General features: G+C 45.1%; 1 protein-coding gene across 1 annotated transcript in view; it reads right to left on the reverse strand.

Annotated features, from left to right (window-relative positions):
- PPEF2 (protein phosphatase with EF-hand domain 2) overlaps positions 1–19021 on the reverse strand; it is a 35514-nt gene that overhangs the window by 3903 nt on the left and 12590 nt on the right. Inside the window, exons 4-13 of the mRNA XM_027600094.1 lie at positions 18105–18280; positions 17158–17272; positions 16141–16187; positions 14972–15138; positions 14290–14326; positions 13813–13962; positions 7411–7794; positions 5298–5483; positions 3373–3515; positions 112–218 (exon numbers count right to left, since the gene is read on the reverse strand). Coding sequence (XP_027455895.1) covers positions 112–218; positions 3373–3515; positions 5298–5483; positions 7411–7794; positions 13813–13962; positions 14290–14326; positions 14972–15138; positions 16141–16187; positions 17158–17272; positions 18105–18280 — 1512 coding nt within the window. The remainder of the gene's footprint in view (positions 1–111; positions 219–3372; positions 3516–5297; positions 5484–7410; positions 7795–13812; positions 13963–14289; positions 14327–14971; positions 15139–16140; positions 16188–17157; positions 17273–18104; positions 18281–19021) is intronic.

The raw sequence follows: 19021 nt of genomic DNA on the forward strand, positions 1-19021 counted from the left end.
CCGCCGAGCAGGGAGCCCGATGCGGGGCTCGATCCCAGGACCCCGAGATCATGACCTGAGCCGAAGGCAGACGCCCAACGACTGAGCCACCCAGGCGCCCCATGGTCTCACCGGTTTTATCTGCATCATGCTTCTTAAATTCACCAAGAAGATGGGAGGAATGAGCAAATAACTTTTCCCGCAGAGATCTCAGAGCCGACTCCTCTACTCTGCTAATCCTGGGACAGGAGATGAAAACAAACATTCTTAAGAAGTTAACGTAGAGGAAATAGCCATGGGTTTGTTTTTCTTACCACACTCCTCTCTCTCTCTCTTAACATCTCAACCTCCCGAGAGCTCAGTTTGAGGGAAGAAAGCTCAGTTTTTGAAGGAAAAGCTCCATCTCCTATTTCTCCCACTTCTCCCCGCTGGATACAAATAGCACCTGGCCCTGTCCTTCCCAGGGCAGGATAGTGCTTACAGAAAAGTGCTGGAAAAACACCACCTTTATGGTAAAGTTATCCTACTGTACTGCACCTCAATTTTCCCATCTGCAAAAGAGGGATAAAAATGGTGCCTACCAAAAAAAAAAAAAAAAAGGAAAGAAAGAAAGAAAAATGGTACCTACCTCATAGGATTATTGTGAAGATTAAAAAAGTAAATTCATATAAAGCACTTAGAAGAAAACCCAGCACATTGAAAGCACTCAGTAAATAGTGTCTGTTATCCTACTCATCTGCTTTCCTTATAATTTATTATTATGTTAAATAGGTACAAGGCAAGATTTATGAATAATGAAATAACACTAATTTAGTTTTCTCATTCTTAGTGGATCAAAAGAGTAATGCTGGGCACAGCACTAGGCCCAAAGTAAGTGTTCAAATATGCATAGTTGAATGAATAAAAAGATAAAAAGGGATAAAGGTAAAGAAAAAAAGAGATAAAGGTAAGTCTATCCTTTGTCCTGCCTCGTTGAGGAACCAGCCATTCTATAAGTGATGACCAGATAATCTATCTTTCCTCACGCTAACAGTTACACACACATGTGCACACACACACACAGTTTCAATCATGTTTGATGAAAATCTTCCTTGCAGTTTAAGGTATTTAGCGTAATTGTCCTTAAGTGGGCTCCGTAGACCTCCTAGGAGAGTGTGAACTGCCTAAAACTCACCCTTAAATGTATGGGTATGTGAGTGTATTTGCTTTTTCTGGAGGGAGTTCATTGTTTCATCAAAGGTTAAAAGAAGTATGGGACTCCCTGGGGCACCTGAGTGGCTCAGTCGGTTAAGCGTCCGACCCTTGGTTTCGGCTCAGGTCATGATCTCAGGGTTGTGTGATCGAGCCCCACATCAGGCTCTGCACTCAACGGGGAGTCTGCTAGAGATTCCCTTCCTTTCCCTCTGCCCCTCCCCTGCTTGCGCATCCTCTCTCTCCAATAAAAAAATAAGTAGATCTTAAAAAAAAAGAAGTATGGGATTCCCTCTCCCCCCAAAAGTTTACAAACCATTGGTTTGGCAAAGCATTTAAACTATCTTCTGTTATGTTGTCGTCATCCACCATTATCATGCAGGGATGTAGTATGGTGATGCTCTCAGGAGCTGTTTAGATGTCCAAGGCTCTCTGTTTCTATATCAAGCAGCAAATGGTGAACACTAACTAAATGCAGGGCTCTCCATGGATTATCTCAGTCCTCCAATGCCCACTGAGGTAGGTCCGATTATTATGCCCATTACAAAGTAACTAATCCAAGGTCACATAGCTAATAAGGAGTGGGACCAGCAATCAATCTTGACAGGTGAACTCTAGGCAGGCTAACCTATTATTGTGAGGTGTGGATGTGAACCAAAAGTAAATGGATGCTGAATGAGGCCTCCTCTAAGAAAAACATGATCTTGAGTTTATGGACACTGAGCCATCAATTATGGATGGTCAGAGACATTTCCCCCTTACTTCTGCTCCAGGGAGTTGAAGTTGTTGGACAAGTGATTTCTGGGTAAATTAGGTGATGTTTACTTACTTTCAGACAATCAATGAATATTTCAAAGAGCTCTTACAACACCTAAGTCCCATGGAATCGGGCATTCCAGTTGCCTGGGGCCCACCTCTGAGACTGTGGTGGGGCTGTGGTGAGGCTAGGGTGGCTGAGTTTTGGTAAAGCTCCCCTGGTTGATGCCTCTGCACAGTAGGTTTGACTATCACTTAATGAGTTTAAATTCTCATATGAAACTTCTTGAGTGATGCTGGCCTTGATTTTTTAATAACTTGAGGGTTTAATAACTCTTGATATTTAATGACTCAAGAGTGATTTAAAATAAGGCACTTTTATAACACTCACACAAGGCAGATGCTAAATATTAATGTGTTCTCCTTCCACTGGGTTTATGTTAACTTTGTTTTGATTTCTAATTTGTCCATCTGATAATTAAAGCAACTTGTTCAGTAGCACTAAAACTGCATCTGTTAGCAGCTTATATACTCTGAGACCGTCTTCTTGGTGGGAGGCAGTGTACCGCAAATCTGTTTAGGGTATGATTTCTGAGATAAGATTGCCTGCCTCAAGGCTTGCCTTCACCGTGTGTTGGTTGTGGGACCATGAGCCAGCTGATTTAACCTGTGTTCCTTGATGATCTCCTATGTAAAACTGAAATTCGTATGTATTTCCTAAGTTCATTGTGAGACAATACATATAAATTCTTTATAATAGCACTTAGTGGGTGGTAAGCTCTCAGCTAAGGTTAGAACTCAGAATCATCTCAACAGAAGCCATGTTAAGTAATATTACACACTTCCTTCCCAGGAAGAAAAGGGCACTGTCAACAAATGTGTGGACTGAAACCCATCTGTCAAATCCCTAGAAAACAAAGAACCTTTGTCTGTGACTTATGGGGTAAAACAAACCCTTTAAGGATGAGAGAAAACATAAGAGTGACCCTGGAAAGACTCAGTGGCCTGCTTTATGGACTTTACCCAAGATGCACCCATTGAGAAAAACTTCTGCAGGAAGCAAATTTGTTGCTTCCATTAATGATGGGTAGGTACAGATCTTAAAGTGTATGGAGGAGAAGAAAGAGGCCCCTACATTCTCCTATTGTAGACCTTATTGCTGACAGAGCTAAATTTTGTTGTTGTTGTTGTTGTTGTTGTTGTTGTTGTTTTAAGTAGGCTCCATGCCCAGCGTGGGGCCCAATGTGGGGCTTGAACTCACAACTCTGAGAGCAAGACCTGAGCTGAGGTCGAGTGGGATGCTTAACCGACTGAGCCACCCAGGTGCCCCCCACATTATGAATTCTCACTTAGAATTTGGATAAATGTAATGATACTGGACATTTCAAAGTTTCTACAAACACCATAATTCTGTTTTTCTGAAAATCGTTCATTAAAAAGTCTTGCCTTTGCCTCATAGTCAGCATGTGGGTTGCCTTGTTAGCCTGATACTGCACGATGTATGGAGTCAGGGCCGGCCCCAGCTTGACGTAGGCGCCTCTGTTACTGCCAACTTCATAGTAGTTGGAGGCAGAAAATATGGTTAACACCTACATCAGAACAGAGAGAGAAAGGCATTCAGGTTCACTGAAGAACTCTTCACCTTCCTCGACCCCACCCATGGATCTTTTCAATTTTTAAAGTCATCAATGCTGGTAAGGCAGGAGTTGTGATTCAGGCAGTAACAACTTGAATTCTGATGGGACATCCATAACATGATATCTTTTTTTTTAAAGATTTTATTTATTTATCTGAGAGAGTGAGCGCGAGAGGGAGAACACCAGCGGGGAGGGGCGGAGGCAGAGGGAGAAGCAGACTCCCTGCTGAGCAGGGAGCCTGACAGGAGCCTGGAGCCCAGGACTCCCAGGATCATGACCTGAGCTGAAGGCAGACGCTCAACCGACTGAGCCACCCGGGCGTCCCACAACATGGTTTCTTCACATTTTTATCTCAAGGACAACAGCAGGGGTCAGACAAAACACTTCATTTCATTCAACTTAGAGGCCAGCTGGATCGGATAAGTTGGGAAGGCCATTACAATCGGCACACCAGTTGTGAAAGCTGGTGTGAGGCCTCACTGCGGAGCTTCCCACAGAGAACTGTGTCTTCTAAGATGTTCTGTGAAAAAAGTTTCCACACTGTCTGTACGTCGGGAAATGGTAGACACTGCGTCTTTTCTTGGAGATTTACAAGGAATACAGGAAACTAAAGGTCTCAGCAGACTGGCAGTAGACAAACTTGTATTAACCAAACGTTTCTTAGATTAGTTCATCTCACTTTTTGTTCCCCCCGCATGGAAACCTGTTATTCTCCTGAAGAGTTAGTTTTCCTGGCAATACTCTCATCCTAGCGGCACTGGGCTAGGCAAACGTTGTAGGATTAAGATGTGCAAAGTTGAGTCAGGACATTAAATATGCTCCTGAGAAGACAAACAATCCTGAATCCCTGCTGGGGCGCAGTGCAGAAATCCTGTCACCCCATAGCGATGTGACTTAAGGAATGGAGATGTGGCTGGGAAAACCCCAGGCCATATTTCTGTCCTCAAAATGGGACAATATCTGCCCCTCTGTTCTCCTCTCAGGGCACTGCTGAGTGGTGGCAGCAATCAAATTTTGAGCTTTAAAGAGTCTGTGAGGGGCGCCTGGGTGGCTCATTCGGTTAAGCAGCTAAGCATCTGCATTCAGCTCAGGTCATGATCCCAGGGTCCTGGAATCAAGCCCCGAGTCAGGTTCCCTGCTCAGCGGGAAGCCTGCTTCTCCCTCTGCCCCTCCCCCACTCATGTGCGTGTGCACGTGTACTCTCTCTCTCTTTCAAATAAATAAAAATAAAATCTTTAAAAATAAAATACATTAACTTACTTAATCTCAGGAAACCCTCAACAACTGAGGGTTGCTGGAGTGAAGGGAGGTGGGAGGGATGGTATGGCTGGGTGATGGACACTGGGGAGGGTATGTGCCATGGTGAGTGCTGTGAATTGTGTGAGACTGATGAATCACAGACCCGTACCCCTGAAACAAATAATACATTATATGTTAATTTTAAAAATGTGAAAAAAATAGAAAAATAAAATTTAATATTTTTATTCTTAAAAAATAAATAAAATAAAATAAAATAACATACTTTGAAAACATTTGCCATAAATAAATAAATAAATAAATAAATAAATAGGCTGTGAAAGTCAAGGATCAGTGACTGTAAAGGACCCAGCTGCCTTGAGCAAGTGGAGAACAAACACAAGGCGCAGTTGACTGTGAGCAACCCAGCGCCTGAGCTCGTCCCGGCTGGGAGGAGCGGTCTGGACCACCCCTGCGCCACTGCGGCCCGGCGCCCACCTTGCGGCTGTGGCAGAACTCGTAGCCCTCAGGTTTGCACTCGTGGGAGCGGATCAGGAACTGCAGGTTGTATTTCTGTAGCAGCTGTTCGGTCACATTAGGTCCAAAATAACAGCCTCCTCCCCGAACGGTGTTGGCCTTGCAGCCCTCCTGGGCCATGGGATCACTCCACAGGATATCGACCACCTGGAGAGACCAAGAGATGGTTTCTTTCCTAAAATCCAGACAGAGATGCAGAGTCATTCCTATGAAAAGAGGAAGAGAAGGCGGAGGAGTAAAAGGCGGAGGAGGAGAGAAAGAAGAAGAGCATACAAGTATTTGCATAAGTGAGTAATTTTCCATGTGATCAATATTTGACATATGCTTTTATATTTTTTAAAGATTTTATTTAGTTATTTGACAGAGAGACATGGAGAGCACAAGCTGGGGGAGAGGCAGAGGGAGAGGGAGAAGCAGGCTCCCCGCTGAGCAGGGAGCCAAACTCAGGGCTTGATCCCAGGACCCCGGGATCATGACCTGAGCTGAAGGCCCTTAACCAACTGAGCCACTCAGGTGCCCCGACATATGCTTATATTTTGAACCCCTGATGTTCCAGAATTTTTTATTACTCACGGAAGGAGCGTGTGTATATGCACATATTGTTTGACAAGCACGTTACCCACTTTCTTGGAAATAAATCTTATATGAAAGCTCAACATGTAAACCAGATAAAAAGGGAGCTGCTCTGGGAGAAATCTTCAGTTAGCCCCAGTGCTCCGGGCTCCTGGACATTTGCCCCAAAGAGAAGGCAGAAGCTGTGGGACTGGCAACATGATCTCTCACGCAGCGTTCACAAGGCCCCAGCTGTGGTCCTGGGAAAGTGCAATCAAATGTTTCAGTTCTTCAAGTAATTTCAGCATTTTTAAAAGAATTTGCAGAAGAGCTGAACAACTTTTCCAGCAATTCAGGTTCTACCCTTTTGTTACTACTCAGGAAAACACTGATGGCCAGTCTTCTGTAAGTTACATGAAACAATCAGGTGTATTTTTGTGGTTGACACCCAATACTTTCTAAACGTACTTTTGAGGGGAAAAAGTGCATTTGATTTGTAAATATCAGAACACTATTATTGAGTCATGTTTTGCAAAAGGAGAGATTTGCATTTATTTTAAAATTTCCACTCTACATTGATGCTGAAGCCCAGGATCGATAGCTCAGGGAGAATGTAATGTAAACTCAGCATCTATCTCTCTGAGGCGTCCAGCCTCACAGTCAGCTGCGGCTCCTTTTTCTCACCGCCCTCCATCCAATCAATCCGCAAGTTCTGCTAATTTTAGCTCTTAGCTAATTCTGCATTCTCTCCTTGTCTTTATTGGATGAACCATAAAAAACTGCCAGGGTTATAGTGAGAAATGGTTGAACACCAGCAAATTCCCATAGTGCTACTAACACTGCGGCGCAAGCTCACCACGTGGATCTCCCACATGGATTACAAGCACCCCTGCCACAGCCTTGTCCCGGTGGAGTTGACCACCGGGCGGCTGCCAGGGTCCCATCTAGGCGAACACTGTGAGTGCCTACTCTGTATTCATTCTCCTTCTTCCTTCCTGCTAACAGAACTCTGATGGGGCGTTTGGGGTGGCAATGGGCCTCGCTGAACGCTTGCTTTCCCAGTCTCCCTCGCAGCGAGGGGCGGCTCTATGACACACTTCGGGAGATTCTGGAAAAGCCTTTAGTTGCCTAATAACAGAGGCCCGCGGAAGCTGCTGACCTAACCCATTTGGCCTTGAGCTACATAGCCATCTTTCTGACACATTAAAAACAAAACATCACGGAATAGCTTCCAGTAAGTCCTGGCTTACCTTCCTACCCCAATGAGGCTAGGTCACTAAATCAAGTTTACTCAGGCAACAGAGCCCAGCCGCCACAGCCGCCCGACCTCTACGAAACTCTAAAATATGTGAGTTATTAGGCAAATACTAATATCCTTCTGGGCTGTTCTAACCCCAGGGGGAGAGGGAAAGGGGGTGGAAAAAAATACCCTGAATTCACAGGGAGGGAAGAGATTCGTTCTGTTTAAAAGCCCCTCCCGAAGACAGCCAAATGCCAGGGAGCAGCCCCTGGCCACCCCGACCTGCTTCCACTCCTCCTGAGTGGGCTCCGGCGGCTCGTCGGCGTCCGAGTCGGCTTCTGGCGTGACCAGCAGCAGCTCTCCCTGCGCCCGGCTCCCCAGGAAGCCTGCCTGCTGTCGGCACCTGTCCATCTCCAGGTCCCCAGAGCGCCGCACCCGCCGGGCCAGCTCCTCGGCGTCGGCAGGGCCGCTGCAGGGAATGCTAGAGGAGCGGCCGGCGCGGGGCGCCCCGCAGGAGCCCAGGCGCAGGGGCGAAGCGGGGAGAGAGCGGCTCTGGGGCAGAAACCACGGGGTGGGTCGCCCCGCGCAGCTCGGCGGGGTGGCCTTCTTCTGCGTCGTCGCCGGTTTCTCGTTCTCCCTCGTTTTGCGCCTCAGGGTGGAGACGATCTAAAAACGGCCAGAGAAGACACAGATGCCGGCATGAAACCCGAGGTGGTTTCTTGAGTAGCCCCTCTAGGTCAGTGCCCTCACTAGCGCTGGTCCTGGCGCGCGCGCACACACACACACACACACACACACACACACACACACACACACACACACACACACACACACACACACACACACACCCGCGCGCGCAGGATGAGCACAGGGCTGGCGAAGAAGCCTCTAGAAACGGTCAGGGCAGTTGGATACTGCTGTGATCTTCAAGCACGTGATCCGTGGGCTTATATTTTTTTGTTTGTATTTCAGTTTTCTTGTACTTCATATATGTTGTATTTTACCAAAGTTCTGATGTGTGACAAACTGGACATTTATAAAACCTGGTCCTCTGCCACAGGTAATTGGAGAGATCCTAAGCAAAGCCACTGTTTTCCTCTAGGAGCCTAGTGAATTTTAGACAAGGATGGGAAAGGGCACGTCTCAGGAAGGTGAGCCTGTAGGGACTTTCCTGTTGTTCAACCGGGTGCTAAAACAAAGGAGATGAAATGCAGCTTGTGGTTAAACTATGTTGGAATAGGAAACACTTGTTGCTTTGCTGTGGGAAAGGTAGGACTTCATGGCATCTCACAGGAAGTGCTATTTTACCTGTTGAGGAAGGGGGAGGAGCACCTCTTTTCAGCCTGCACCTAACTGGAAAGGGAATCTTTTGGCCAAAGAGACTGAGTATGGTGCCTGTCACTGACTCAGAGGCATCATGGTACTGGGACCAGGCTGACGATAGAGTCACAAGCTGGAAGAATTCTGATCATAGAGAAGAGAGGGGTCAGGCCACAGAGCACAGCCATGGCGCCCAGCACCCGTTCCTGGCGTGCCTGAGTGCCACAGTGGAAACCGAGGGACACAAAATTGGACGGGTATCAATGACAGAGGTCTGATGCACAGCGGGAACTCTCTGCAAGCACATAATCAAAGAATGAGAAGAAGAAGAATCGATTTCTGCAAATCGATGTAAAGACTGTGACCCAAGGAAGCCATGTCCTGGTGTGGACTGGCTTAGGGCAAGGACAAAGGACACTCAGAGAGGGTCGGCGGAACCTGAATGATGTTTCAGGAGGAATCCAGATTGAATAGAACAGAACAGAGGTGTTCTCTTAACTTTGGACAAGCTTCCAATGACTTCCTAGGCAGCTTAGCCCGGGGCATAGAGCGTGAAAGGCCACCAAACGTGAATGGAGTGGTAACCCCTCCTTCTCTCCTTGTTGCAACTCACAGTGAGGGCGGGGCCAGGGAACGGGTAACTGTTCCATCCTCAGGTAACTTTATTTTAAGGATGTTATATCTGCCCTTAAGAGACATCCCTAACTTTGATTTTTAAGAATAGCAGCGTTAATATGGATTGCACCCTTTGTAAATAGGTGCTATGCCGGGCACTTAACATGAATTCATTGATACCCTCAGGCCACCGCTATGAGACTGCATCCTCATTTATGGTTTTACACAAATTCACTGATTAGCCCTCACACCCGGTGAGAGAGCATCCTCATTTATGGTACAGGTGAGAAATGTGAGGCGCAGGGTTACTAGAACATTACCAGGACTGAATCCAGGTATCTGACTCCGGGGCTCCCACTCTTGTGTTTTCCTCCCAAGTGATCCCAGGACTTGGTGCAGATGGCTACATCACCCCTCCCCAGAGCTTTGCAAACCAACTATTGGGAAGTAAGCTTTCTGCCAAGCTACGGAAGATAAACTGTTCTTCAGCATTCTTTCCCCAAGTCCCCACTTCTCCTGTATGCATTAAATGTGACTCTTCCCAATGGAACAAATAATCCTAAAATTTGTATGGAACCAGAAGAGACCCCCAATAGCCAGAGGAATATTGAAAAAGAAAAGCAAAGCTGGCGGCATCACAATTCCGGACTTCCAGCTCTATTACAAAGCTGTCGTCATCAAGACAGTATGGTACCGGCACAAAAACAGACACATAGATCAGTGGAACAGAATCGAGAGCCCAGAAATGGACCCTCAACTCTATGGTCAACTTATCTTTGACAAAGCAGGAGAGAATGTCCAATGGAAAAAAGACAGTCTCTTCAACAAATGGTGTTGGGAAAATTGGACAGCCACATGCAGAAGAATGAAACTGGACCATTTCCTTACACCACACACAAAAATAGACTCCAAATGGTTGAAAGACCTAAACGTGAGACAGGAGTCCATCAAAATCCTAAAGGAGAACACAGGTAGCAACCTCTTCGACCTCAGTCGCAGCAACTTCTTCCTAGAAACATCACCAAAGGCACGGGAAGCCAGGGCAAAAATGAACTAGTGGGATTTCATCAAGATAAAAAGCTTTTGCACAGCAAAAGAAACAGTCCACAAAACCAAAAGACAGCCGACAGAATGGGAGAAGATATTTGCAAATGACATATCAGATAAAGGGCTAGTATCCAAAATCTATAAAGAACTTATCAAACTCAACACCCAAAGAACAAATAATCCCATCAAGAAATGGGCAGAAGACATGAACAGACATTTTTCCAAAGAAGACATCCAAATGGCCAACAGGCACATGAAAAAGTGCTCAACATCGCTCGGAATCAGGGAAATCCAAATCAAAACCTCAATGAGATACCACCTCACACCCATCAGAATGGCTAAAATTAACAAGTCAGGGAATGACAGATGTTGGCGGGGATGTGGAGAAAGGGGAACCCTCCTACACTGTTGGTGGGAATGCAAGCTGGTGCAACCGCTCTGGAAAACAGTATGGAGGTTCCTCAAACAGTTGAAATTAGAGCTACCATTCGATCCAGCAATTGCACTACTGGGTATTTACCCCAAAGATACAAATGTAGGGATCCGAAGGGGTACGTGCACCCCAATGTTTATAGCAGCAATGTCCACAATAGCCAAACTGTGGAAAGAGCCAAGATGTCCATTGACAGATGAATGGATAAAGAAGAGTGGTATATATACACAATGGAATATTATGCAGCCATCAAAAGGAATGAGATCTTGCCATTTGCAACGACGTGGATGGAACTGGAGGGTGTTATGCTGAGTGAAATAAGTCAATCAGAGAAAGACATGTATCATATGACCTCACTGATACGAGGAATTCTTAATCTCAGGAACAAACTGAGGGTTACTGGAGTGGTGGGGGGGTGGGAGGGATGGGGTGGCTGGGTGATAGACATTGGGGAGGGTATGTGCTATGGTGAGCGCTGTGAATTGTGTAAGACTGTTGAATCACAGATCTGTACTTCTGAAATAAATAACGCAACATATTTTAAGAAAAAAGAAAAAGAAGAAGATAGCAGGAGAGGAAGAATGAAGGGGAGTAAGTCAGAGGGGGAGACGAACCAGGAAAAAAAAAAATATGACTCTTCCCGTTAAATGTGAATCTGCTTTATCATGACTTGCCGTCTCTACCTCCAGACATAGAAACGGCAAAACAGAATATTTGAATTAAGAAAAAAAAAGTGAGGTGCCAGACATCATGCAGAATTGACAAAAGAAACACTAAGAGCCAGTTTTAGGTCCCTTTGGGTCCCTCCTCCTCCATTAAGAACATGAAGGGGTTGAGATTCTGGAGAAGAAGAGAGGGGATTTATAATGAGGATTTTTTGGAGGAAGCTGTTGAAAATGTTGCAGGTGCCCCCCTCTTCCGCCTCTGCTAAGGAGTTAGCCTTGTCCCTTTCCAACACTGAGTTTGTGGGTGCAGGGGCACATATCTCGTCTTTCAGTCACCAGACCACAAGGGGCCAGAGCCAGACCTCGATATATAGGACTTGAATCCAGAAACCTTGGACTGGATGCAATTATGGGATGAGACCTGGGTATAGACTCCATTGGGGAGGGGAGAAGCATGGCTCTACGTGTGGCAAGCAGGGTGTGCATGGAAATTTGGGGAGCAACAGGGACAGATCAAGGCAGAGTGTGGCTATCCAACATCTGTCTACTCTTCTTCCTTAGAAATAGAAACCCAGATTCTTACAGATACCACCTGGAATGAAGAATACACTTGCCAATCTGCCTTTCAGCTAAATGTTAACATATGACAAAATTCTGAACAGAAATAGGAACAAAAATTTTGGTTTTTTTGGTACACCTGAATGTCCTTAAAGGGAAGAAACATGCCTTTCTTCTACACTGCTAGAACATGGTCGTGATGGCTTGAGCTCAGGTAGCCATGCTGGGCCATGATGCAGCATGAGGAAGCAACAAGAAAGCAGGAAACTTGGTCCCTAGTGACCTTGTGGAGTTATTCCAACCAGCCCTGGACTGTTGGCTTCCAGTGCTCATTTACAGAAGGAAGAGATAATCATTAAGCCATTGTTATTTGAAGTTTTCTGTCACTTCAGCCAAATGTAGTTCATACCATTTCCACTTGTTGAGTATAAATTTTGTAAGGCATGTGTACACACATTTTCATTTAATCCTCACAACACCTAAGATATAGTCACTCATATTCCTATTGTATAAATTCAGAAACTGAAGTTATAATAAATAACTTTTTCAAGATAATATTCTATAAGTAGCAGAAACAGAATTTTTATCCATTTCTCTCCAACTTCATGGGTCATGGCATAACCACTCACCACACCTACTCAAGGGAAAAAGAACGTATTTCCCTACTTCAGTATGCGTGTGGCAGACTACTAGTCCCCCAAATCTAGTTTCCCCTTCTTTGCCATAGGAATGGAAACCCCAACTTTTGTGCTAGGCATGTGGCCAGCCAGAGAGAAGCCTGCATTTGCAGCCTCCCTTCCAGCAAGGTGTGATCATGGAACTATTTTCTTAACAATGGGACGAGAGCAGAAGAGAGGTACACAGCTTCTTCCCTGTTATCTTTAAAGGGCAGGAGTATTCTCCCCCCCCTTCCTTCCTCTCTCCTATTGCTTGGAATACAGATGTGGTGGCAAGCCACCTTGGCCTATACAGATGAGGGCATGGGGAAGACATCCTAAGGATGGCAGAGTAACAAGACATAAGAAGCCTTGGCTCTTGGAAAACCTAGTAAAAAGAGCCAGTTTTAGGTCCCTTTGGGTCCCTCCTCCTCCATTAGTAAAAAGAAGCTGCTGTACCAGCATGTTCCAAGACTCAAAACAGGGTCTGTCTGATTCTAAAGCTATGCTCTTTCATTTATGTCTCATATAACACAGACTTAGATTAATTAGAGTTGCCCAAAGCACACTGGCTTGTGAAGTAATGAGTTCTCTGTCTTTGGAACTGCTTTAGCCGAATGTTGTCAAGGATATTGCAGTAGGGACTCCTGTGTTTTGGAAGGGGTAGTTGGAGTACAGAAGCCATAAGACACCATTCAAGTATAAGAGTCTGTGATTAAAATAGAATCTTTGTTTTCTAAATTCTTACTTCCAAAGTGAAACAGAAAATAGAGATGTGTGGATATTGGAGCTTAATGCATTCTGTCTCTCACTCCCTCCTCCTGCCGGTTCTTGTAAATCCTCTTAGGGAGGCATCATCTCTGGTTATCTCTGCATCTCCCCTACCACTTTCCCTGCACAAAGTAAGCCCTTTAAACATAGTTGTTGAGTTTAATTCGAAATTGATCTTCATCTTTCTATCTGCCAATAGCCTCCTCCCTGCATGAAGTAGGCGCTCAATACACATTTGTTGAGTTTAACTGAGTTCTTTGAGAAATAGAGGCTCTTCACGTACAGTGATTGAGGGGTATTTATTAGAATCGTCTAGATCAGGGATGGCTAATAGATGGCTCTCGCTGCCACTCCCCACTATCATGTCCATAGCAAACATCACTAATGGATCACAGTGCACTTGCACCTTGCTCCCAGATGTGGAATCTTAATCCTTCTCCTTTTAATGGTTTAATGGCTTCTCTTAACAGCCCTTAGTAGTCCCCTGGAGTCAGCATGCAAGATGACATTTATTTTATGCTGCCAGTGAAACTGGGTTAAATTATTGTCAACTGGGTTGTTATTATTAACTGGGTTAAATTATGGTGAAATATGCAATATTTCATTACTCAGTCAGTACCTTGTGCCTGTCTAGTTTAGCCAAAAGCTCCAGGTCGGTCATGTCTGACACTCCGCCATGAAGAATCAGGACTTTCTCATCAACCAGAGTGGCCAGAGGAAGCCAACAGAAAACATCTTGCAGTATTTTTAGTATTTTCTTGCCATGTGTCTGGAAAATGATATTAAGAAGCTATTAAATTTCCAATGATACACTCAACTTATTTGAATTAAGAGAAACTTTTACTTTTATTTTTTTAAAGATTTTATTTATTTATTTAATTGGCAGAGGGAGAGAGAGACACACAGGGAGAGGGGGAGCAGGAAAGGGAACACAAGCAGGGGGAGTGGGAGAGGGAGAAGCAGGCTTCCCGCCGAGCAGGGAGCCCGATGCGGGGCTCGAACCCAGGACCCTGGGACCATGACCTGAGCTGAAGGCAGATGCTTAAGGACTGAACCAACCAGGCGCCCAAAATTTTTGCTTTTAAAGGTAGCGTACCTTATATTTACGCATCACTTCCTTGGTAAAGCCATATCTAGATTTAGAAGCAAAAATAGATATTAAATTTAGTGACAAAAGTTATGATATAACTGAATTTTTATAACAATTCATATTCTATATACATATACTTATATAGAAAAGAGACTGAGGAATAATTGCCAAAATGTTTACAATTATAGCATTATCTCGGTTCAAGAAATTATGGGATATTTTTATTTTCTTCCTTTTGCTGATCTGTATTTCTTACCTTTTCTAAAGAGTAAGGATATGTGAAAAAAATTAATGGTTTTATTAGGAGTAGGATAATGTGTAAGTTTTAAGGAAATATTTTAAATGTCAGACATTGTGTATTCCTTTATAAAATTGGAAAACTACTTTTATTTTTTTTTAAGATTTTATTTATTCACTTGTCAGGGAGAGAGCACAAGCAGGGGGAGCGGCGGGCAGAGCAGGCAGAAAGAGAAGCAGGCTCCCTGCTAAGCAAGAAGCCTAATGCGGGACTTGATCCCAGGACTCTGGGATCATGACCTGAGCCAAAGGCAGATGCTTAACTGACTGAGCCACCCAAGCGTCCTGGAAAACTACTTTTAAAAGGCACCTAACAAATCAGAGGCTCTGACAAAATAACTTCTTACAATCACAAGTAAACATCAAATACCCAGCGTGTTTAGTTTGTTACCGTAAGTTCACCATATGGTCCTCATGGTTTCCTCGGTTAAGATGGAACTCTTTTGGGTAAACCAACATGAAGGCGAAAAGAACCATCAGGATCTCCACTGAATCCTTGCCTCGATCCACGAAGTCACCATTGAAGACGTAGGCCCTCTCTGGTGACGGGAGGCCATTCTTCCCAACAAGACAAGTCCGAGAAGCAGCAACAAAGAAAGGGAACAGGAAATCAGGTTGAGCCACTGTGTATTTGACAGTTAATGGCAGATCGAAAAATTCTGTGCTTTCTGGCTCTCCTCCAAACATGAATTGTCAAGAAAAGATGCAAGTATTTTTTTATTGGTCTTATATTTCCTCTCTAGCCAGGCTGAGGTTATGACATGCTCATCAAAATAAGTGCTTTATACAAAGCCAGAGTCTTGCCATGTGGTATGTGCAAAGGACACCAAACTTGTGATCCAAAGGCCAATTTTAAGTTCTGGCCAAAATATCTTTTTTTTTTTTTTAAGATTTATTCATTTATTTGAGAGAGAGAGAGAGCACACCCGTGAACTGGGGTGGGGGGCAAGGGAGAGGGAGAAAGAGGTGCTTAAGCAGACTCCCCACTGACTGCAGAGCCCAACGTGGGGCTCAATCCCATGACCCAGAGATCATGACCTGAGCCAAAATCAAGAGTCGGACGCTCAGCCTACTGAGTCACCCAGGTGCCCCTGGCCCAATACCTTTAGTAATAACAGCAATAGCTGTCAGATTTCTCAGGATTAAACAAGACAATAAGTGGGAAAATGCTTTGGGAAGCACAGTATATATAAAGTAACATTACATTAATAGGACATTCATGTATGTTGTTACATGGTCTACATTTTATAACTAAAAACAGGAAAATAGCTTTCAGGTGCTTTGATAATCAACAATTTTCTTTATTTGGAAAAAAGGAAATCAATCGCTAAATAATGATTCCTTTTCTTTATTAACCTCAGATTTTTAAAACAGTTTACAAAAATATACTAAAATTTAATACAGTGCTTTTATATTATGTATTTGCTACTATGTAATTTTTAATAATTTAAAATAATATTTTAAAAAATCCAAGCAATGGTTAAGCATTTGTTTAATAGATACTGCATCTGAACTTCTAGAATAAGCCTCCGAGCAAGACAGGATCTTAAACATTCATACCTTATAAAATATAAATATTAAGTCATCCAGCTGGCCATGTAAGTCTCCTAATACAGATAGAAAAAGAGTATCAGTTTCTGTTAGTCCTTACCACTGTGTCTCATTTTTACTATAAAAAGGGCAATACCCAGAAAAATCTGACAAAGTGATGGTAACTCATTTTTCCATATGTAAGATAGAGATAAATATTAATTTCCCTTTTGCAGGGATAGTTAATGTTGAAAGCAGAAAACGCAGTATTTGTTTTCTACATGATCATCATAAATAGTAAAAGAAGCAAAGATAGGACGGGACGGTGCAGGGTCGCCAACTGCAAAGAGAACCGGAGGGATTCTGCCCCATTCAAAGTAGGAAGCTGCTATTCACTTATGGGCTCCTCTTAGGAGATTTTTCAAAAGATGTTGGAAATCTGGGTTTTAATATGAAATCCTCCAATTTTCAAACGTTGGAAATTAATTTTAAAAATTTAAGAACATTCCAGGGCAAGCAAGACCCATCGGCAGGTTGCGTGTGGCCCTCGAGGGGCCGGTTTACGGTCCTTGTCGTCTTGTAGTCGGCATTCCCCTATGACGTGGGACATCAGTCCGTACCAGATGGGTCAACATCACTGAAAATATCAGGATGTGGAAAGAATCATGATTGACAGGATTTCTCTCTGGCAGAAGACCATCTGTGGGTGGAAGGAATCATTTGCTGGGCCATTAGGGCCTGCTCAAGTAACAACAAATAAACTGTCTTCTGACAAAGGAGGATCTGGCTCTTTGCAGGGATTTTGCTCTGAATGGAGAGCGTGAGGGAGGGGGCAAATCTGAATTGCCTGGAAAAATAGAGCAGAGGCTGGGCCCTCTTGCCCAGTAGCCCTTCTCGGCACTGCCTCTATTTCAGTGAACGGGGAGCGAATGCATGAGCGCTGTCAGCGTGCATCCCATCTCCCGCCAGCCCGCCTCTAATCTCCCCATCCCAGGAGCTCTCTTGTTTGCGTCTAGCACGTGGCGCCCATCTCTGACCGGCTCTTACCGCACACGGTGACCTCCTCGCTGTAACAGGTGGAGACACGGTTGATGTTTGGCAGTTGCACCAGGTGTTTCCTGGTTTCGTGCAAAAGATTCAAGACGTAGCGAGCATGGAGCTGCTACTAGGAGGAAGAGGAGGGAGAAACAAAGGAACACTGATATTCCTGCAGCAAAGTGGGCCTCGCCTTTACTGCTTAATGACTGACCCCAATCACCCGAGACCCCAAGACTGACCCTAGTAAACTGTCCCTGGGGCCCAATGCATGAATCCTCTCTTTTTCACCCATCTTCTGCTCTCGTTTCTGCTTTTCATCGTCATCAAATATTGAACTAATTTCCTCTTTCCTATCAACTCGATGGAAGCCTTCCTTGCCTTTTGCTTGGGAGAGATGCATGCTTGTCTCAGCGAGGTATGAGTAAGTGCACGCTTGTTGATGGGACTGAGTGATCCTTGACATTATAGGGGAAACCATCCCGACTCCTCCCGCAATTAATTCTCTTCACATGGAAGAAAGAAAGGGCTGGAATCTGGCATAGAACCAAAATCTGACCACTTCTCACACCTCTGCCTCTACCACCAGGGTTTCAAACCACTGTCGCCTTTTGCCTGTACCGTGGCAGGACCTTGACTGGTCTCCCTGCCTCAGCCCTTGCTCCCTACCCTCTATTCAGAAAACAGAATGATTATTTTAAAAAGCAAGCCAGATTATATCATTTCTATGCCAATGTCTCCCTATCTCTTTGAGAAGAATGAGAGTCCACCCACCCTCCTCTCTGCCTCCATCCCCTACACTCTTCCCCGACCCCCTCCTCACCAGCAACAGTGGCCTTCCTAAGGCCCCACGACACTAACCCCCTAAGTCCAGGGCTACTCCTTTCGTGCTGAGTCTGGCCTCCCTCTACATCCTACATGGAGTTGTTGGAGACGCAGGTGCCCCAGAGTGAGCTTACTTGTTTCAGTCTGAAAGCTTCCACCAGGGCAGTCGCGTGGTCAGGAAGAAGTGGGAAGGAGAGATGTGGCCCTGTGTAGCTGTCCGGGACCTCTATAGATTCATAGTCACTGAGTTTCTCCATCTCAGCATCCTGGGGGAATCTCTCCTCAGTAAACATGCGGTTCAGGAAGTCTCCTGGTCAGGACAGAGAGGGAAGGCCAGCTTGTGATCAGATGGGCAGTCCATGGGCAACACGAACAGTCTTCCGCTGGACCATGCTTGACGTGGAGCAGGCCAGTCTGGTGTCAGCTCCAACACCAGGGAGGAGAAAGGAACGGGAGAGTGACAACAGATTGAGGTGGGCAGGAGAAGAGGTTATGCTTTTATGTCAATGCCATTTTACTTTTATTTTAAAAGATTGTGATGTGTCAGACTTAGAAAGAACAGAAGTTTAGGAGCCGAGGCTTGTGAGCAGGAGGAAAGGGAAAAGCCTTGGTGGAAAAAAGAAAAAACTCACAGGCATTCTGGTGCACTGTGAGTGTGGCAGAAGCCATCAGACCTTCCAGGGCCCTTCAGGCAAGGGCCCACCGCCAGCCTCCTCATCTCTGGCCCGGAGCTCGGCAGGCCCATACTGTGGAATTAACAACCTTTCCGATCCACCCCGGCCAGCAGCCTTCAACCAGTGAGCCTCAGGAGCTGACATATGAAGACTAGTGCCCTGCCTTCAGTGGGATCATTCCGAGGCATGGGTTTTGCCCTGTTTCCCAGGCACACTGAGTTGCTAGCTTAGTAGCACACCCCCCCCCTTTAATGGCGACTTTCCCTTCCCTGAATTCCTTCCCCACTCCCTCCCCACCCCCCACTGTTCCGTGCATTTAACAAATAAATTCCTTGCACCCAAATTCTTGTCTCCAGGTGTGCTCCTGGGAGAACCCA

This window comes from Zalophus californianus, chromosome 2 (genome assembly GCF_009762305.2).
Source record: "Zalophus californianus isolate mZalCal1 chromosome 2, mZalCal1.pri.v2, whole genome shotgun sequence".
NCBI classification, from domain to species: Eukaryota; Metazoa; Chordata; class Mammalia; order Carnivora; family Otariidae; genus Zalophus; species Zalophus californianus.